The following is a 22,822-nucleotide window of genomic DNA, read 5'->3' as shown; positions in this document are numbered from 1 at the left end:
TCTAACACTGTCCATTGGGTGTGTCAAACACCGCCAATCAAGGGTGTCCACAATCATCTATTGGCACTCGCTACAATATAAAATGTCTCTCAGCCGCACCATAATCTCCTCCCTATTTCATTTTTAGTCTTCTAATTACTCTGTGTAACAGTACATGCAAATAAAGTCAAAAACACATCTGGATGATGCCGGTATGTATTGGCCTAGTACAATTAACAATGCGAAACACACATGAATGATGGGCGCTTCTTTTATTGGAATACAGTTCTAAAAAACAAGTCTTTGGTAAAAGGTATTTCTGGTATTGCTAGCGGCAGGGAGGTGTTCATAAGGTTGGGCACAGCATTATGGGGTGCCTGTGCACCCCTAACACTCAATGTGCGCACGCCTATGATTGAGTTTAAATATTATACTACCTTTCCTTTTATTGAATACGATTCATCATTATCTGTTCATCACAGGCTTCCAAAGGCTACCGTATCTGTTGTCTGGTCACAGTTGAATGACAATTTCTCTGAATAGAGGGATGTTCAGCAGCTTCATACATACTGTAAGTTAGGGTCATGGCTACAGTAGGTGAAGGCCCCAGGTTGTCTTAACAATCATTGGCCTCGGAAATCCAGGAAACTCTGTATGCTGCCAGTACCACCAGTAGTTACCAAATAAAATGTTAGACTTTCTTAGGTTGTAGTGTAGAGTTAGAAAACAGGAACCAGGACAAGGAGAGATGTTGGGGAGAGCTGGGGATGTTTGCACCGTGGCAGCTGCCAGAACTTTCCTGCTGTGCCTTGGGGCCCCCAAGCTACTGGGCCCCATAGCTGCTACATCCCCTTCACCCTCTGTAGTTGCTTCACTGGCAGATATGCTACAGTATAAACAATAGAAAATATAATCAAACAGGAACTTCTTGTTCATGAACAGAAAGAAATGGGTTTGTTATCAGCGCACCGAATCGTGTTTGGCTAGCAGCTGCACATAAGGATGACTAGTCCTTTGATTTTACAGAAATATTTAGGTTTTGTAGTGCTGCGCTCTGCCTAAATATTAAGGTGTGTGTGATCTGAATAACAGTCTGTTATTGAATTGAAGAAACACACTTTACTGGTAAATCAAGGTGCGAATAACATAGACATGCAAGATTTAAAATAAAATAAAAAGTGAAAGGTAAATAACAAACTTAAGTATTAATTATTTACCTTTCACTTTTTATTTTATTTTAAATCTTCCATGTCTATGTTATTCGCACCTTGATTTACCAGTAAAGTGTGTTTCTTCAATTCAATAACAGACTGTTATTCAGATCACACACACCTTAATATTTAGGCAGAGCGCAGCACTACTAAACCTAAATATTTTTGTTCATGAACAGAATAAATAGAAAAAAATACCTGTTGCAAATGTAACTTTTAATATGATAAAAGGAACCTGGATGAACACACCCCCTAGTGACCGATTTTTTAAAATCTAACTTTATCAGCAGCTGAGCACTAATTACGCATGCATGTATAATAAAAACAGTGGAGAATAGTGGCTAAAATAAAATGACCCAGTCATGGTCTGCTTCAAAATCCTACAACAGCTGACCAAGCAACTTCTAGAGTGGCAGGTATTTAGAATTGGAGATGTTGCCCATAGCAACCAATCAGGTTCTAGCGATTATCTTCTAGAAGATGCTTGATAAATAACTAGAATTTGATTGGCTGTTATGGGCAACATCTCCACTTCTATAAACCTGCACCATGGAGACTAGGTAGCAGATCTGTCCCAACAAGTTTTACCTATATTCAGCAAGGGGTAAATGTATGAATTATTTATAGGGAAAGCTACCACATAATATAGAAAAACAGCATGATGTCACACTTTTCCCAACATCATTTCTTTAAACCCTCTAAAAAATACTATTTGTCAAACTCACATAGGCTTCTGTCTCTGCGATGACCTCCTCGTTTGAGCAGATTTATTTTCAGGTTAGGGAACAGAAAGAAGTCGTATGGAGCCAAGTAGGGTGAGTACAGTGGATGCGGCAAAAATTCATAGCACAATTCATGCAATTTGCCACAACAATTCCGGATGAGGGAGCTGGTGCATTGTCGTGGTAAAAAAAAAAAACAACAACCTATGAATCAATCTGAAATTTGGTATGGCGTTAAAAAAAAAGTGATAAAAAGTGTCCCCTGGCTGTGGTATTACCCTGCTGCCTGTTGGAGCCTGTGTTGGTTACAAAAATATGGGGGACCCTTACTCTTTTTGTTACCTGTTTTCATGGAACCAGGACCGATTCCAAGAGCCCGGTGCTGGTTTTTGAAATACAGGGGAACCACACATTTTATCCCCGGAATTTCTAGAACCAGTACCGACTCAAAGAGCTTGGGGCTGGTTATGCTCACAGGGGAGGGGATGGGGCATCACATCATTTAAAAAAAAAAACTTTTCTACATTTTTACAGATCCATATGACTGATCCATACGATGTTTCAGGGTCAGCCATATTTGGCTGCTGGTAAACTCAGCAGCTACTGTATGTAAATTTTCCAAGTTCTCAGGCTAAAAATGCGGCTGATCATGGCCGATCCTCTTCATATCGATCCGTATAGCAGCTTGGCCATTATGCGAGGTTAGTGAACACATCCCCTCACATGGCAGCGAAGGGATTCGGGGGCAGCTGTTTGGCAGGGCGGCATTAAGGTGCTCACTAAGCAGGAAACGACCGCTGCTTAGTGAGTCAACCTGAAATTGGTCCTAAATTCACCCCTTAGAATTACTCTTTCAGTGCATTTTCTAGTACTCTTCAGGTAAATTTGTCATTATTAATCCCTTACTAATAGGCAAAAGGACACTTGAAATAAGAATATTTACTGATTAATGTCTCATTTTAGAGAAGTAGAAGAAAATACTGTGGCCCTTATTCTGGTTGGTGCGTACTTTCCCGTATACTTTCGGATGGCGTTTTTTAGCCGTCTGCGCATGCGTGGGGAACGCTATGCGCATGTGCCACGCATGGTCTCCGTACTTGAACTCAATAATACCGTACAGAAATGTGCACCGCAAACACTCGGGAAATATGGGCGTATTATGGGCGTCATTCGGAATGACACAGGGGCGTAGTTTCAAAGTGGGCTAAACTGGGCGGAAACATGGGCGGACACGGGGGAGTGCACTTATTTTGGTGGGCGTGCATTCGGACAGCACACCGAATGCACGCGAACAAAAAGGCAAGAAATTTGCGGTGTTCATAAGCAAGTATTGCTTTGCGGACACCACTCGGTCATGCGCTAGGCAATTGGAACGCCTAATCAGGACGGACGCACCTCAACCAATGTCAGCTGAACACAATACAATCACCTACTTTACTCATTACTTGTTAATTACACGCTTCTCACTGCTTCAATTGGAACCATTGCAGCTTAAATGGGACATTACTAAACACACACATATATGCTGCATTTTTCAAACACTTTTACACTGCAAATAATGAACACAACTTCATATTAATAATACAAATACACATGTCACTTCTACATGTATCAATTAAACCACACATTTGGGGGAAACAAAAAAACATTTATTAAATGAACTTATAAAATAAATTAGAAACCGGCACAAAATAAAAGGTAGCATACCAGCAATAAAAGTAAATAATATACAATAAATACATGTATTATAGACATACATAGCCACAGCAGAATCATTAGGAACACATCAGGTGGCTTCACAACAAAAGTATAGCACCAACACTTCAAGTACAGCACACAGTAATGGTAGCCAAAACGGGCCAACAGAGGAACCAAACATGACATTTGAACCGAGGGCAAATGTGGGGACCCTCGGCACGGAATTGGACACAGGATGCTGACACACACAGCTCAATGAAAGATTTGGGAAGACATAAGGGTGGAGATTAATGTGGACACAAGATCATTTGCGGGCACGTTTGCCCCTGGCAGGCTCCTTGCCACGTGCAGCAGCTCTTCGCCCACGGCCACGGTCAGATGGTGGGTCAGGTGGAGCACATGCTGGGGAGGGGGTGGATGGTCTTCCCCCTCTGGCAGCAGGGAGTGCTGATGGTGGGAATGCACCAGAAACGGGTGACATTAGGACCCTATTGCTGGCAACTAGCTCCACCATAAGATCATTATGGCGGAGGAGGAGTTCATTTTGCCGCAGGGCTTGATCAGCCAGCACCTGCAGGCTAGCAGCAATAGCTTGCTGGCAGGCACTCATAGCCTGCAGGCTCTCAGCGATACTCTGCTGGCTGCTGGTCAAACCCTGCAACACCTCCTCGGCCCTACGCACCCGCTCAGATGCCGACTCTCCCTGCTGCTGAATGTTGACAAGCACATGCCCCCACGTGGCCAATTCAGCCGCGGACATTGGCGGCTGCTGCTGCACAGGCCTGCTACTGGGGCCAGGTGGCACAGACTCCTCAACCTCCTCAAGAGATTGAGCATTGGGGATACTGGTGAAAGAGAAAATTCAAATTACCACACATTCCATGCAAAATTCAATACATCTACTTATGACATGGCAAATAATTACCTTCAAGCAAAGAAGCCATGACTTCCGCTGGGGACTCGCTGTCCATGGTGCTCACCCCCCGGACCTCCTCCACTGCAATGCAGCACTCGGCCATCTCCTCCAGGGGGGTGAGCTTCAGCTTTGAAGGCATGGGGCCAGCCCCAGAGGTGTGGCTGTGTTCCCACCGCTGGGTCAATTTCTTTTTGAGGTTCGTTTTGAAGTCGTGCCACCTGCAATAAAAGTGTACATATTAATACATGTCACTCCTCTTGTTTGCTGTAACACCCATTGCAATCTGAAACATAATACAACATGTGCCTCCTGACACCAAACTTAGATTATAATAATTTTGAAAAACAACCCTTAGAAGATACAATCACACTCAGCCTACAATAACTATCAATTCAATGACATGGCAAACATGTCTGTGGCTTCAAGCAACGTCACCGCCCATTGACCAACTCCATCTAATTTCTAATGTAAACATTACTGGACTTGTACTGCTCAAATGTAACACACATGAACTTGCCTCTTCTTAACGTGCTCCGCCTCACGAACTTGTGGAGCCACCGTATTAATCTCCGCCGTTATGTCCTCCCAGATCTTACATCTCCTTGTGTGTGTCAACTTTTCCTGTGGGCACTCGATCAAATCCCGTGCCCGGGTCACCAGGATGGCAAGCTCCTGCGGTTCGTATGCCATGTTTCTGGTGGTTGGTTCCTCTGTTGCCCGATTGCGGCCACGGCCACGACCACTGGCACCGCCACTGCCACTGGCACCGCCACTGCCACGGCCACGGCCACCGGTTGCTGTTCTTGAAGTGCTGGCCAGGCTACTCTGTTGGGAAGCCACCTGCTGTGTTCCCAATGATTCTGCTGATGCTGAGGATGGGCCAGCTGCCAATTGGCCTGATGTCGATGGCCCATCTGGCTGCTCTTCCCCCAATGGCTGTTCAGGGTTGATGGGGACATAGGTGGTGCTGGAGTCCATCTGAGCAAATAGGTCCTGCAGCTCCTGCTCTTCCTCAGATAGAGATGCAGACATGTGTGCAACAACATTGCATTTGCCAAACACACCTTTATATACTATTTCTGTAATTGGCGTACATCAGCGACACCCTGCGTTCCGTACGGCCGTGTTCCGTAGGGCAGCGTCAACCGTGCGGCGCATAGGCCACGCCCCTTGCTGCGCAATTTTTTTTTTTTAAACCTGGCAAACTGAGTAAGTCTGATTTAGTAGGTAAATGCAGATGTGAACACCAATGACCAAATAAAACTGAGGTCAAACATGAAATGTATATGTGAATGTACATCTGTACTGTGCACTTGCTTGGTATGTAGTACAACTGACAATACCCATTCCATATGTAAATCCAGTCCACCACTTAGGCACAAGTAATCAGTGCTAGCATCCAAATCACATGTGAAAGCTCTCCAAATTCAGCCTTGATGCTGGCTACTTTTCATTCCACCTCTCTAGTATGGCCCAGTAGAAGGTAAGTGTACACATGGCAGCATGGCCTAATTTTGGGAAAAGGTCTTTGGGAAAAGGTCTGCCACTATTTGTTTCTGCTGCATAGCTTTCATTATAAAATAGCTGTTTAGTACCTTGTTGAGTTTGGTGTAAGTGGCTAGTGATGCAGACTATTTCACCTGTTGCTTATACCCATGTTTGGTGATTGTTAAAGATTATATATAATGGGTTCCCATCTTATTTTACACTGTCTGTTTAGGATGGTCTGCTAAACTATGCAAAGGTACAGTCAGTGTGGGTGTGCGATGCAATGGGTTAGCCGTCTGTTCGGGCGCATACACGCTGTTAGTGTAAAAATGAACAATAAAGTTAATACCAAATATCACTCTGATCAACCAATGACAGCACATGATTGCTTGATTTGTGCCATTGCTAAGATGGCGGCATATGGAAGAGCAGCACCCTTTTCAGCTGCGGAGCTGAGGACACTGGTCTCCGTTATGGAGACCAGGCTGGGGCGGGCGGGCCCATTCATCACCAACCGCCAGAAGCAGAATGCGTATGCGGTGGCCCGCCGGCGCATATTCGCCCGCACACAGGTGCGGCGGACCATCGCTCAGCTGGAGCGGCGGTGGTCTGACCTGAGGCGTCGGCAGCCGGATTTGCTCCAGCAAATCAGGGGCAGTATTGCTAGATGTGAGTGTTTCTACATTAAATGTCCATTTGTACCTGATTGCTTACCTGACATTATTTAAGCCAATAAGGTCACCAGCCTGATCATGAGTTAAACATGGCATACACTATATGTGTGCTACTTCCTGTTTGACACCCTGTAATGGTCATAAAATATGTTATTGGGGAGGATTAATGCTTGTGATGCTTACAATGGCCCAAATGTCACAGCATACCTGCCATGTAACAGGCTGTGTATCACGGCCGGAGGATCTTGAGGACCCACCTCAGGTTCAGATTCAGGTGAGACTGGGGCGGGACGCCCTTGGAATTTGGCAGGTTGGATGTACGACCTCTGCATATATTTTGGGCAGTGGGTTTTGACGAATACTCCAAAGCGAGGGCGCGGAGTCTAACTGCCCAGCGGTCTTCTCCAGGGACCCCCGCAAGGAAGTTTGGTTTTCGCTGCGTCTGGACAGCAGGTCGCGGCCCCTCACTTGGAGCACCCACGGGTGCCCTAGATGGAGCGGACAGGATGAGCCGCTCAGGTTAGGGATCGGGACAGGAGTAGGAAGGTCGTAGGAAGTACCGGGATGTTTGAGGCAAAAACTGAGATGTGGATGACGTAAACCAGAGAATGCTGACGGAGAAACTGACGACTTGACCGGATGACTACTGTAACTGAAAAACGGCACACTTGGCTTTAGAAGAATAAACGAGAACTGAAAAGGACCAGACTTGGTTTAAACGAAAACTGACAACTTTGTCCAAAAGGCGGGGCTTGAAACTGAAAACTGCCGACACGGCTACAGGAGATGATGACGGAACTGGAATATCAGGATAGCAGGGAGGAACGGGTTAACACACAGGAGCAGGAACAGGATCAGAGCTGGGACAGGAGAGCTGGATCTGGCAGGAGAGCAGGATCAGCAGAACCACACACAACCAGTGGAGCTGCAGAGAGATGCTGACAGCTGACGAGTTGTTCCAGCAATGAGGCTAAGAGCCTCCTGGAACTTATACCTCAGCCCAGCAAGGTCCGGCCCCCTAGTGGGGAAGGAAGGTATCAAATAGAAGCACTGAGTGCCGATCACGTGACCTGCCCAACATGGCGGCGCCCAGTCCCGGGAGCCGGCGTCTGTGCTGCTGCCGGACCCACCAATAGACTGGGGAGCCTCCGGACTACCCGCCGCCTGCATCCAGCCAGCCCCACACCATCACGGCGCCAGGACCGGTGAACGCGGAGGGGTGAGTAGCCGGTGCCGGGCCTGGCACCGCGCCGGGCTGTGACAGTACCCCCCCTTTTAGGAGTGGCCACTGGACACTTAGCTGGGTTCCTGAGGAAGAAACTCTTTACCAGGTTTGGCGCATGAACATCTTCTGCTGGTACCCACGATCTCTCCTCCGGACCATACCCTTTCCAGTCTACCAAGAACTGCAGTCTACCCCGGAGTTGACGGGCATCTAGAATCTTTTTGATCTCAAACTCCACCCCTTTCTGAGTCTTCAAAGCGAGGGATCTGGGAGGAGTCTTCCGAAAACGATTCAGAATCAGGGGTTTGAGCAGGGACACATGAAAGGTGGAGGAGATCTTCAACGAAGAAGGAAGCCTGAGTCGGACGGCCACTGGGTTAATTATTTGCGTGATGGTATATGGGCCTATAAATCTCGGGGCCAGTTTCATGGTGGGCACCTTGAGTCGCAAATTCCTGGTAGATAACCAAACTCGATCGCCCACACGATATGCGGGAGCAGCAGATCGTCGCATGTCTGCGAATTTTTTGTATTTAAAGGAAGCCTTCCGTAGGGCAGAATGGACATTTTTCCAGATGTCCGAGAAGAAACGTAAAGAGGTGTTAGCAGCGGGTACTTCGGTGGCAGGCAATTGAGGGAACTCAGGTACTCGGGGGTGTCTACCGTAAACCACGAAAAAAGGGGTAGTCTGAGAAGAACTGTGGTACATGTTGTTATGCGAGAATTCGGCCCAAGGCAGCAATTCCACCCAATTATCCTACACGAGGAGAGGTATAACCGAAGAAAGGTCTCGAGGTCCTGGTTTACCCTCTCGGTTTGCCCATTTGTTTGGGGGTGGTATGCGGTTGAGAATTTTAACTGAATATTAAGAGCTGAGCAGAGGGCACGCCAGAACCTCGCCACAAACTGCACTCCGCGGTCCGAAATGATCTCTTCTGGGAGGCCATGAAGACGAAAGACGTGAGAAATGAACAACTGGGCTAGTGATGGAGCGCTTGGTAAGCCCTTGAGGGGCACGAAATGGGCCATCTTCGAGAAACGGTCGATGATAACCCAAATGGTGTTGAAACCCTCAGCGGAGGGTAAGTCCGTAATGAAGTCCATCGCGAGGTGAGACCAGGGACGGGATGGAATGGACAGTGGGCGAAGTTTCCCGGCAGGGGCCTGGCGAGGTGACTTATGTCGAGCGCACACTGGACATGAGGAGACATAGGATTGAACGTCCTTGCGAAGAGAGGGCCACCAATAAGAACGTTGCAGAAAGTCCAATGTTTTATGGACACCGGGATGACCTGTGAATTTGGACTGATGAGCCCATTTCAGCAGCTTCGGTCTTAATTCAGTGGGCACGAAAGTTTTGCCGGTCGGAGGGGTAGGCAACTGAGTAACCGCAAAGACCATGGAGTCCAGCACTGGTGGCGTTAATCTCTCCTCCTCAGAGGGTGAGAAGGACCGGGATAAGGCGTCTGCCTTGGTATTTTTTGAGCCAGGACGGAAGGACAATTTGAACTGGAACCGGGTGAAGAAGAGTGCCCACCGGGCCAGGCGAGGATTGAGGCACTGGGCTGACTGAAGGTACAGCAGATTCTTGTGGTCGGTGTAGACTGTAAACGGATGTTGCGCCCCCTCTAGAAGGTATCGCCATTCCTCCAAGGCTAGTTTGATCGCGAGTAGCTCTTGTTCTCCTATGGGGTAGTTACGCTCAGCTGGAGCGAATCTGCGGGAAAAGAAACTGCAGGGATGAAGTTTCCCATCCTCCCCATACTGGGAGAGAACGGCTCCTACCGCCTCGGATGAAGCATCAACCTCAAGAATGAAGGGGTGTTTCATGTCAGGTTGTCTGAGGACAGGTGCTGTAATAAAAGCTTGTTTTAATTTTTCAAAAGCATCTACGGCTGTTTGGGACCAGTTGGCAGGGTTAGCCCCTTTCCTTGTGAGGGCCGTGATAGGGGCGACTATGGAAGAGAACCCTTGGATAAATTTGCGGTAGTAGTTTGCGAACCCCAAGAAGCGTTGAACCGCACGTAGGGTTGTGGGCCTCGTCCAATCTAGAATAGCTGCTACTTTCTCGGGGTCCATCTGTAAACCCTGCCCTGACACAATGTACCCTAGGAAAGGTATGGCAGACTGTTCAAAGATACATTTCTCCAGTTTACAGTACAATTTGTTCTGACGGAGACGACTTAGGACCTCCTTGACTTGATCCCGATGGGTGTCCAGATCCCGAGAGAAGACCAAAATGTCGTCGAGGTAAACCACAACTGACGTGTATAGAAGGTCCCGAAAGATCTTGTTCACGAAGTCCTGGAAGACGGCCGGGGCAAGTCCGAAGGGCATTACGAGATATTCGTAATGCCCATCCCTGGTGTTGAAGGCCGTCTTCCATTCATCCCCCTCTCGGATGCGAATTAAATTATAAGCCCCACGGAGATCCAACTTGGAGAAAACTTTAGCACCTTTAATTCGGTCGAAGAGCTCGGGAATGAGAGGCAGAGGATATCGATTCTTAATAGTGATCTCGTTAAGTCCCCGATAATCGATACAGGGACGAAGAGAGCCGTCTTTTTTTTTTACAAAAAAAAATCCGGCTCCCGCGGGGGAAGAGGAGGGGCGAATGAACCCCTTCTGTAAATTCTCGGTGATATAATCTGACATGGCCTGAGTCTCAGTCAAGGATAGGGGGTAAATGCGTCCGCGGGGAGGACTGGATCCAGGAATCAGATCAATAGGGCAATCCCACCTCCGATGAGGTGGTAAGATGTCGGCCGCCCTCTTGTTGAATACGTCCAGGAAGGATCTATAGGGAACGGGAACCTCAAATTGTGGTTTGGTCTCGGTATTACACAGAGGAACTACTCTATTCAAACAAGATTTAGCGCATGAAGAGCTCCAGGAAAGGATCTGCATGGAAGACCAGTCGATCTGCGGGTTGTGTCTTCTTAGCCAGGGAAGGCCTAGGACCATGGAAAAGGAGGCTCGGGGAATGACCAGGAATTCGATTTGTTCCTGGTGGAGTACGCCTACCCGAAGGGTCAAAGGGGTAGTACAGCAGGATATCAGGCCTTGTGGAATGGAGCTACCATCGACTGCGGTTAAGCGGATCGGGGTCTCTAATTCTAATAACGGGATTTTATGTTGCTGAACAAACTCTTGAGACAGGAAATTAGCAGCTGCTCCAGAATCTAATAATGCTGAGACGTTGATGTTCTTCTTGAGGAAGAGCTGAACCGTAAGTAAGGAATCTAGACAAGTCGGAGAGGTTTGGACTTGTCCTAATCGGACCTCTCCGGACCCTATTAGGACCGAGAGTTTCCCGGACGCTTCACACATTGGGCGATTAGATGGCCGGCCTCACCACAATATAGGCAAAGATTCTCTCGTCGACGTCGCTGCCTCTCCTCGACTGACAGATGAGCCCGGTTCACCTGCATCGGTTCTTCAGGAGTTGGAGTAGGCACGGGAGGAGGACGAGGTACAGGATAGGTACGGGGACGCTCTCCTTTGTTTTTCTCTGTCTGTCTCTCACGGTATTGTAGATCCACCTTGTTACAGAGGGAGATCAACTCGTCTAGAGTCTCGGGAAGATCTCGTGTCGCCAGATCGTCTTTAATTCGCTCTGATAAACCGCCCCAGAAGGCTGAGAATAGAGCCTCTTCGTTCCAACTAACTTCCGATGCTAAAGTTTGGAACTGTACCAAGTATTGAGCTACTGAGCGGTTCCCCTGCCGTATGCGCAGGATCTCCATAGCCGAGGAAGTATTGCGTCCAGGCTCGTCAAAGATACGACGAAATTGAGCAATGAAGTCACGATAGTTTGATAGAAGAGGATCGTCCCTCTCCCACAGTGGAGAGACCCAGTCCAGAGCGGTTCCGGATAACAAAGAAACTATGTATGCCACACGTGTCTTGTCTGACGGGAAGAGACCAGGCTGCAAAGTAAAATGGACGTCGCATTGGTTTAAAAAACCGCGGCACTGCTTGGGTGTTCCATCAAACTTGCTTGGAGAAGGCAAATGGAGCTGATTGGAGGCAGAGGATGCACCAGACTGAGAACAGGCAGAATCAGCTGGAGGCCGAGATGATGCCTTAGGTAAGGATGTCTGTAGAAGATCTTGTCGGTTCACGATGTCTTGAAGGCCCTGAGCCAACTGCCTCTGTGTATTCTCCAGCCCCTCCAAACGGGCCGCAACCTGCTGAAGTAAATCGGCCCCAATACCGGGTCCTGAGGCAGAATCCGTGTGGCTGGAACAAACTATCACGGCCGGAGGATCTTGAGGACCCACCTCAGGTTCAGATTCAGGTGAGACTGGGGCGGGACGCCCTTGGAATTTGGCAGGTTGGATGTACGACCTCTGCATATATTTTGGGCAGTGGGTTTTGACGAATACTCCAAAGCGAGGGCGCGGAGTCTAACTGCCCAGCGGTCTTCTCCAGGGACCCCCGCAAGGAAGTTTGGTTTTCGCTGCGTCTGGACAGCAGGTCGCGGCCCCTCACTTGGAGCACCCACGGGTGCCCTAGATGGAGCGGACAGGATGAGCCGCTCAGGTTAGGGATCGGGACAGGAGTAGGAAGGTCGTAGGGAGTACCGGGATGTTTGAGGCAAAAACTGAGATGTGGATGACGTAAACCAGAGAATGCTGACGGAGAAACTGACGACTTGACCGGATGACTACTGTAACTGAAAAACGGCACACTTGGCTTTAGAAGAATAAACGAGAACTGAAAAGGACCAGACTTGGTTTAAACGAAAACTGACAACTTTGTCCAAAAGGCGGGGCTTGAAACTGAAAACTGCCGACACGGCTACAGGAGATGATGACGGAACTGGAATATCAGGATAGCAGGGAGGAACGGGTTAACACACAGGAGCAGGAACAGGATCAGAGCTGGGACAGGAGAGCTGGATCTGGCAGGAGAGCAGGATCAGCAGAACCACACACAACCAGTGGAGCTGCAGAGAGATGCTGACAGCTGACGAGTTGTTCCAGCAATGAGGCTAAGAGCCTCCTGGAACTTATACCTCAGCCCAGCAAGGTCCGGCCCCCTAGTGGGGAAGGAAGGTATCAAATAGAAGCACTGAGTGCCGATCACGTGACCTGCCCAACATGGCGGCGCCCAGTCCCGGGAGCCGGCGTCTGTGCTGCTGCCGGACCCACCAATAGACTGGGGAGCCTCCGGACTACCCGCCGCCTGCATCCAGCCAGCCCCACACCATCACGGCGCCAGGACCGGTGAACGCGGAGGGGTGAGTAGCCGGTGCCGGGCCTGGCACCGCGCCGGGCTGTGACACTGTGTTTTGTAAAGGCCACTAAGGAGCTGTTTGCCTGTACAATTATCTGTACTTATAACCTTTGCATTTATAGCTTGATAAGGCTTAATACAAATGACCACTAATTGGCACTTTTTTGTTTTTTCCCAAACACAGCACGTGATCGAGCAAGACAGGCCCGGGAGGAGGCAGAGGTGGGCCAGGAGGAGCTTGCCCAACCAAGGGCAGAGGAGGTGCTTCCTCAGGAAGGGATGGCGGAGGAGGTGCCCGAAGAAGTGGAGGAGGAGGAGGGGTGGGCTGTGGAGGCGCTGCCACCAGAGGAGGAGGTCCAAACCGAGGAGGAGGTGCCACCTGTGGAGGCCCCTGAGGATGAGGAAGAGGAGGAGGTTGAGGCCTGTGAGGTCGTCCAGGCGGCCAAAATTGGTATGTATACATAAGGATTAATTGATCCTTTTGTTATCTACTATTTGCTATGTAGCACTGGTGATTCAATTGTTTATTTCAATACTATAAAGTGATAAAACAAACTGGGTAGCAACAGACACACTTTGGGGTTAGATAGGGTGGCCAAACCATCCCTTTCATCCTGGACACATATTAATGACACAGGTTGTGAGGATGGCTTTCAGGTCGATATTAAGTGCCACTGAACCTGTGTAGTTAATCTGTATCCTGGAAGAAAGGGATGACTTGCTCATGTAAGGGTTACATGTCCCTGCTGCAAGCATACAATCTGTAGCCTCATATAGGTGAGTAGAGTTTACTGGTGATTGATCTTTGTAAACTAGATTCAGTATGGCATAAATGGAGTATGGACAGGCGTGGCTTAGACTGGAGTAACAAGTGGTCAGTGCCCCTGGGCCCTCCTGTAGCTAACCACCCCCTGCGGTCTGCATGTATGTTTGGCAACATAATTGTGTGTTGATTTTGTCTTAGTAATGATTTTGTGCATGGGAGTGGGTTAGTGCTGCAGCTTCCCCTAACTGGCATTATGACAATGATTTCTGGAGCAGACCATCAGCAGGCAAGCCATGCTTGATTGCACAAATGTACAGAGCATTCCTGAGAGTTGAGTAACTCCCCTGCCACGCTCCATCATATAACAGACACTGAACTTTTTTTGCAGAATTGGGATTGGTGCAGCGCGTGACATGCTTCTCAGAGCTTAGTCATGGGTGGGTTTGGATTGAGAAGGAGCACTATGACTGTGAGGTGTTCTACAGAGTAAAGGGTAGAGGGGAAAAAACAGGCTTTCCATGTAGTATGTATGCATGTATGTATAGCTGTATGTGTCATATATATAGTTATATATGTGTCTATATACATATATGTATATACAGTGGAACGTAGCTACAGGGGTCGCAGCGGTCGCAACTGCGACCGGGCCCCTGAGCCAGGGGGGTCCAACCCCCGCCACTGTCCGGCCGTCCTGGATGAGGGTAGCGAACAGCACCCGTTCCCAGTGGTGCTTTGCGGGCCCGGCCAGCATGCGTCGCGCTGACGTCACGCGGCTCTGGCACGTACCCTCCCTGGGGGGGGTTTTCCGTTCCTATTGGCTGCCTGCGGCTGGGGACGGGACACGGTGGCCGTATCGGAGCTGTGATTGGCTGCAGCGGCTCCGGTTCCCCCTGATGCTGCAGATAGAGCGGTGTTAGAGGAAGGACAGTCGCCGCTGCGTATTCGCGTGTGTCCCGGTGCTCACTGGCCGCCGCCGCCTACACGTAAGTCTCCTCTCCAAATTTGAATACTTTTACTTATGAATGTCAGGAATTATGGAAGCTGTGCTATAGTATAAATAAATGATTATGATGGTGATAATTCTAAGGTAAGTAAAGTGGTATAAATTGCAACACTTCAAAGGACTTGATTCTAACACACTCTACACATTCTACAGACATCTTTCCTTGCCTTTGAAAAGAACACTTTTTTTTAAATCTGAGCTTTCCGTGCGCCCCAGCAGTAGGTAACATAAACAGGCTGCTGTAGGTCTTTGCTGCTACAGAGGAGGGGGGGGATGAAAGAGTCAAAAGAGCAGAACAGAACATCTTTGTTCTTTTAATATTTTATTTAAATAAACTGCTATCCTATGTTTAAATGTTAGTTCTATTATTAACATAATATACTTGATGTATTAAAATATAAACAGACCGAGATTTTAATTTTGTTGTATGTAGGGGGGCCCCAAGCTGACCTTTCGCACCAGGGCCCATGAATCCTTAGCTACGCCCCTGCATATATATATATATATATATATATATATATATATATATATATATATATATATACACACACCTGTCACGGTGCATGTTTAAAATTGAGGTATGACTATGTTAAATGTATGCCTGAATATCATTATTAATTTGTAAATTTTGATTTGGTCCACAGATGAGCCAGCAGAAGCACAAGAGGGTCTCCGTGGGGCCCTATTACGGATAAGAGGCCACTTGCGGCAGGTGCTTATTGAACTCGACCAGCTAGTTGAGGGGGACTTGTAATGGTTTATTTTTTGGCAGTTAAAAAAAAATAATGTTATGTAAATAAATTGTTAATTACAGTTCGAAGTTGTCTGTGTGTTTATTTAAAATGGGAAAGTATATGTGTAACTTGTTTAAAATCTTTTAAATAAGCAAAATGTAAATAGTGTATATAGATGTATGTTAGGGTCACATGCTGTAAGGGTTAATGTGTGTAATGAATGTACTAGGAATGTGGTTCAGTATAGATTAGGATTTAATTGATTCAAATAGATAACAATCCCTTTTTAATGAGGTTGCCTAATTGCCTAAGTGGGTCATGTGATCGCTGTGTGTACTCAGTAAAAAAGTGTGGTATTGAGCGTAAATATTCCGCATCGGTTCGTACGGCCAGCTTTCCGTCCTTTCTAACGCGGTAAGACCGTGCTTACGCGGTAAGACCATGCATAATCTGTGCGTGTCCACAGCACACGCAAGGTTTGTATGTCGTCCGTACACACGCCCTGTTCTTAAAGAGTGAGTCCGTCCGAATGCGGGGGACCCGTGGGCGTTTCTACGGACGATGTCCGCACGCCACCGCACAGCGTTGCGTGCGGACAGCACCGTAGGAATTCGGGAAAGTACGCACCGATCAGAATAAGGGCCTGTATGTTTTCACTTATATAATTTTTTTTTTATTGAATGTGATCTGAAAGGCTTATCCATCTTCAGATACGTTGATTGTTTATTCCATGCTCTCCTACAGATTTCCCTATATATGCATGGCTTCCTCCTCACCTCCTTCTAAGCATTTTGTGGGGTGAGATGTACTAAGCCTTAAAAAGTAACAAAATGGAGAGTGATAAACCACCAGCCAATCAGCTTCAACCTGTCATTTTTCAAACCCAGCCTGTGGCATGGCAGGTAGGAGCTGTTTGGCTGGTGGTTTATCACTCTCCGTATTATCACTTTTCAAGCTTAGTAAATCGTGTCCTCTGTTTGAGATGTTTTTGTTGAGGTTGAAAATGATGATAGAAAGCTACTGTCTGAATCCGGATCACCAAGAAATCTGCTACCCTGGGTTCATGGCCACTGATTGGTTCATGGCTATACCTTATCACTGCATGGGATTGAGGTTATGGCATTGTGGGGGCCATAGTTACTCCTCCCTTGCACTCCCATGGCCTTGCAGAGGCTGGCTCTGGTAATTTGTGGTTGCCCCCTTGTTCACAGTTGAACTGGATTTTTTGGGATACATGGATGTTAAGAAAGCAGCCAAGACAGCATATGCATTCAAATAAATGTAGAAATATATAAATAATACTAAGCAATAACATTGGAATATTCTTATCAAAATATATAATAATCAATAAGGTAGATAGTGTATGTTCAATGCAGTAATCATGTCAGCATACGAATAATAGTCCAGGAATCTTGTCTACTATACAATAGAAGCTGGACTGGTCTATAAATATACTTCAGATTACCAAAAAAAAGAAATAAACATTAGTGAAATCTATGATAATGTAGGTTATCAAATGTAAAAGCAGTTAGCATCACAGCATCCCATTTTCACATCAATAACAGTCTAGCACTACCAGCATGAAGAATGTGCTTTACAAAGAACCAATAAAACAAAATGGATGACAACTGCCATTTTGATACATGACTTCGTTCCTCCTAGTGCACCACTTCTCTGAAACTTTGGTCTCGATACAACCTCATCCAATGCATTCCAGAATGACCCTTATGGAATAAACTTGACACCAAAGTGCAGGAGGAAGCTAGTATGAAAAAGAGAACTTTGATTTTAGGGGGTATATGTAAAACATGAATTTTTGCTGAAGCTATGAGCAAACAAATGGATGATAACCAAAGAACAGTTTCAGTAGCTTAATGTATTCATTGATGCCAAGGAAAAAGGGTCTGATTCAGACTTGATCACTGCTGGGCAATATAGCAGACCCCTTTGGTTAGATGTCGTCACCCAAACCCACCTGTGCAAGTCTGTGAATGGGCAAGTTATCTATTTGCATTTCACTCAGAATCATGTGACCCCATATTGTCAGGGTCCCAACTAGGGATATTGAATAATACATAAAAATATGTGTATGGTGTATTTTGGAGGTGTATAAATATTGAAAAAAAATAACTGTTTACAGTTTTATAATATCTACCAAACATTGGACAAGATACATGACCTCTGTGTTAGGATTTTGTACACTCTGTTACTGTACATGGTTATGCTGTTAATATGAACTTCTTTCATGGCTTGATTATTAATTATCCCTCATGAGGGAGCAACCTATAACCAGAACTTTTCACAGAAAATTATGTGAAATAGTTAGTACTTGTTGGAAAATGCATGTGGAACAAACCCCCCTCCATTATAATGAGGTGGTATTGCCCTTCCAGTATATGCATAGCAGTTGGTAAAAGGACTGTTCTATTCTTCCTGGCAGTTGGGGGAGAGACGTTGGATTGAACTTATTGTACCCCAGGTAAACAGTTAAATAAAGTTGTTGTAGATTCAAACTGAATGTATAAAAAGGGGGAGCAGGAGAGAGTGAGGAAGAAATTCTCCTGAGGAGATTGAGGAGGGCAGAAGTGTGCAGCCCTGGCAGATAGGAGAACTGACCTGTGAGGGAGAAAAGACTACTACCAGAGGCTCCGTGTGATGGCAGCTTCTACAGCTGACCAGATGCTGACAGGTGGCCTAAATCTCTGGCTGGGCAGATAGTGTACATTCCGGTGAGAGGTACCAGAGGTGCTGCACATCATCACTGGAGGTGGCATCTGGGAGGAGATTGGGCGGAGGCCTAAAGAGTGAGATTGGTGAGTGCTGTCCAAACCCCTGCATCACTCATAGCTACACAGGGAAAGATTCCTAAGTGCAGACTGACAGGTGATATATGACACCTCACTGCAGCTGCCTTACAGCACGGGAAAGATGGCTACTACTCTAAGTTAGAGTATCATAAACATTGCACAGGTTTTCAGCAAATCTTTATATCAGCAACCCCTGAATAAAGAACTATTAACCCCTTCAGTGCTCACAGTGAAGTAATAATAAAGGCATCCTGACAGTCAATAGTTTACAAGATCATTACAGCTCCAATGGCACAAAAGTGAGAGAAGGAGAGTGAGAGGGAAAAGGAGTTTAAGTACAATACCGAGACATTGTATTTGGGTATAAAGAGAGCAGCTACTTATACTTCAGCAGCAGAGAAATTGTGAATGACAGACTAAGGTTTAAGCTGTATACAGGGAACATTTGAGAAAGTACAGAAGTCCTATTTGTAAGGAGCACAAGGTGCTAAGATATAGATATAAAGGATACCACTGTGGGCTTTTATACAGAAAGACTACACTACAGATGATCTTGGGGAAAACCTTTCCAGAGACTGCAGATAAATTACATCCGGAATAAAAATGGTGTATTTAATAATAGAGAGCTGCATACAGTAGATCTTTGGGAACGTAACAGTGCAGTGTTACTAGCAGGATACAAAAGTTTCTTCTTAGAGCATTATTAAAGTTTTCACTCCAAACAGCTATGAAACTGACACTTTGCGGACTGGAAAAGTGTCTGACATTGTTATTACACTAGTATCAGCTGATATTGTTTCATTAACAGAACATAATTCTATCTAGCATCTAAGAGAATATACTCCTTTTTGCATACAGCAGCAACAGTTCATTCAAACCAATATAGTAGAACTATATAACATTGAATACAAGTGTGGATTGTTAATAACACAAATTCCATTCAGGAAAGTACAGCCGGTTAGGAGAGAACGGATCCTTCATAGCGGGAACTCATTTCTTGAATCCTTCAGTAAATATCTTGCAGTCTATTCCTATATTGGATTACAAATACTTCATATAAGTTCAACTCCTATTACTTACAAACTCACCTTACAGGACTCAGGTGGGAACTTTAGTTTGCTCAGGAACTGCAGTATATGGTTAACAAAGGAACCTGGCATAAAATACAACAGCGCTTATAGTAACACCAAGACTAGTGTACACTAACTAAAATACATATTATTGTGCAATAATAGTTTAAGGTTTATTACTATATGTTTTTTTTTATTGTTGATTGAAATTGTTGTTTAAACGGTGAAGATATTAATTCACTTGCATGTGACGTATAATATGTTTATTTGTTTCAGCCGACTAAGGTAGGCTTGTATAATCTTTTTTACTTGAAGAAGGCATTCCAGAAATATTACTGAACACGACTACACGTCTTAAGTTCCAGTCAAATAAAATTGGTTGTGATGATTAATGCCATTATTTCACCTATTTTTGTTGTCTGAAATTACCTATGTAAATAATATTATTGTTATGTAAATTAACTTGTTAACTTTATTGGTTGCTGGATAGTTCAAAGGGTGTTTCCCCAAGCTCGCCCTCATAGAAATATATACATATTGATAAAACCTATCTTTATACCATCAAAGCTTGGGGTGGAGGCACATAAACTCGCTTATACATACTCAGTGCTGAAGACAGCGTTACATTTCTGGAGGCACTGCTGAGATCCAGCTGCGACAATGGAAAGCGCCAGCAAACACGATATACAGAGGTGGAGTCAAGATCATGGACTAGATATGGAATGCAGCTTTGGGATTGAGGGTTCTTTTGATGACATGTCTGATGAAGAAATATTGACGGGAGTGGATAAAATATATGGGTTAAAGAGACCCAAGTTAATTGATAAACAGACCGGAGATACGGGGGAAGTGATTACAGTATTGATCACCAATTTAAATAAGTTGGACCGAAACTTGATCCCTGCCCATATTATCATATCGCAACTACCTGAAAGGCGGTGGAAGCTACTATGGCCCGATGTTCCCGTTGAATATCAGCGAGAGATAACTGTAGACCGTGTAGGAAGTGCCACTGGAGATGGATTAAGGAATAAGGAACCTAACTCTGAGACCAATAGTACCAGGGAGCAGGTGCTGGAGCCCCCGGTAGATGCTATGATGGATAGAGTTGTTAGTCAGATGGAAAGATGGCACTATGAGGGTGGATATCGAAGATTACAAATTTTTTCTGGGATATTTCCTATACCTACTGGAGAGGAGGGATATGAGGCTTGGAGAGAGGCTGCTACTCAACATTCGGAGGAATGGAGATGCCCAGAACATGTAAAAAAACAACGTATTGTGGAAAGCCTTCGGGGTCCCGCCATGGGCATCATTCAAGCTACCCGAAGGAGCAACAGTCAAGCAACCCTGAAAGACTATTTTGAAGCACTTGACTATTCTTTTGGCACCCTAGAGGATGTAGGAGACATCCTATCCAGATTGAACCACACATACCAAGAGCCAAACGAAACTCTCACTACATATATTTACAGAATTGATAAAATCCTGTATAAATTACTAGAAAAAGGAGGCATTAAGGAAGAGGAGATCGATGGGAGGAGAATGAAATATGTGTTGAGGGGAGCACTGACCTCTAACCCAGTAGCCCAGAGGCTTCGATGTAGTCTGTCCAAAGTTCCAGTTCCTACCCTCAGTGAATTAATTAAAGAGGTGAAACTCGAGGAAGTACAAATTGAAAATAGAGATAAAAGTCTCAAGAGGGTCAAAGTCGTACTGCCAACCCCGGAAGAACCCCCAATGAATGATAGACTATATAAACTCATGGAAGAACAAAATAAAAAGCTAGATCAACTCATTGCAATACATGCGCAAAGCCCTCCTATGACGTCAGGGTTATCTATGAATCGTGGACGAGGGTACCATAGGAGATCTGATAACCAAGGACAGTTCACTTGCTACAGTTGTGGACAGTTAGGCCATCGTAGTTTTGAATGCCCTCAAAGGGGAGGATACAATAGAAGGATGAATCCTACTGAACCCAGGACATCTACTCATTCGGAAAACTTGCAAGGGACGTCGGTGAACCCCGCACGGACTCCCAATTAACTGAGATGGTAGCAATGGGGAGTATTCAATGGACTAAGCTGTGTCAAGGAGGTATTGTTGGAGAAGCCCCCATGGTCCCAGCATTAGTTAATGGACATTATTGTAACGTCTTATTGGATAGTGGGTCACAAGTATCGATCATCTTTGAGAGTTGGTATTATAAACACCTGACTAAAATACCAATAAATCCTATCGATGGCCTAGTGATTTGGGGGCTAAGTAATCAAAAATACCCATATTTGGGGTATGTGACCACTCATATTCAATTCCTGGACAACACCACAGAACCCCAACCTCCAGTACCTTTTTTGGCATTAGTGTGTCCTGACTCTCCATCTGGGCAAGACGTAGTTTCTGTGATTGTGGGCACAAATTCTCACCTATACAAAACCTTGTCTAATTGGTGTCTAAATCAAGATAAAGTGACTTCCCTTTCCTCAGAAAGAGATGCCAACTCCTTTAACTCTACGGCCTATCAAGAAAACATCAGTCAGTCTGAAGATCGCAGAGTTACCTTCCAAGAAAGAATAGTCGAATGCTTTGATGGAAGCGACATCTCTTATCAAGACAGAGAGCAGCTTATCAACAAATTGAAAGCACTGGAGTCGGTTTTCTCATTAAGTGAGTGGGATCTAGGAGCAGTTACGGGAGTAGAGCACCGGATCCGATTGAATGATGATACACCGTTTAGAGAGAGGTCCAGAAGGCTGGCCCCAGCCGATTTTGAAGATGTACGTCTCCATCTAAAATATCTCCTTGAGAACCATGTCATCGCAGAATCACAGAGTCCTTATGCGTCTCCTATTGTAGTGGCTAGGAAAAAGAATGGAGATATACGACTATGCATAGACTACCGGACTCTTAATAATCGCACAATTGAAGACCAGTATACAGTGCCAAAAGTTGAAGAAGCCCTTGATTGCCTTCAAGGGAGCCAATGGTTCTCGGTGCTCGATTTGAGATCTGGATATTATCAAATTCCCATGCATCCTGAAGACTGCGCGAAGACCGCATTTATATGTCCAATTGGGTTTTTTGAGTTCCTCAAGATGCCCCAAGGCATCAAAGGCGCTCCAGCCACTTTCCAACGAACTATGGAGAAAGTTATTGGTGACATGTGCTATAGGGAAGTGCTGGTGTACCTTGATGACGTTATTGTATTTGGAAAAACATTGGAAGAGCACAACTTCCGGCTACTGAAAGTATTAGAGCGACTACAACGAAAGGGATTGAAACTTT

General features: G+C 45.8%; 1 protein-coding gene across 1 annotated transcript; it reads left to right on the top strand.

Annotated features, from left to right (window-relative positions):
* The first annotated feature begins 20,194 nt into the window (after nucleotides 1-20,194).
* Nucleotides 20,195-21,583, top strand: LOC146005805 (paraneoplastic antigen Ma2-like). The gene has a single exon (XM_083145231.1). It carries the CDS (start codon nucleotides 20,195-20,197, stop codon nucleotides 21,581-21,583), a length of 1,389 nt encoding a protein of 462 aa, XP_083001357.1.
* The last annotated feature ends 1,239 nt before the right edge of the window (nucleotides 21,584-22,822 follow it).

This window comes from Crinia signifera, chromosome 5 (assembly GCF_055691185.1).
Source record: "Crinia signifera chromosome 5, ASM5569118v1, whole genome shotgun sequence".
NCBI classification, from domain to species: Eukaryota; Metazoa; Chordata; class Amphibia; order Anura; family Myobatrachidae; genus Crinia; species Crinia signifera.
Note: the sequence above shows the minus strand (reverse complement) of the source record. Positions and strands in the feature narration are given on the sequence as shown.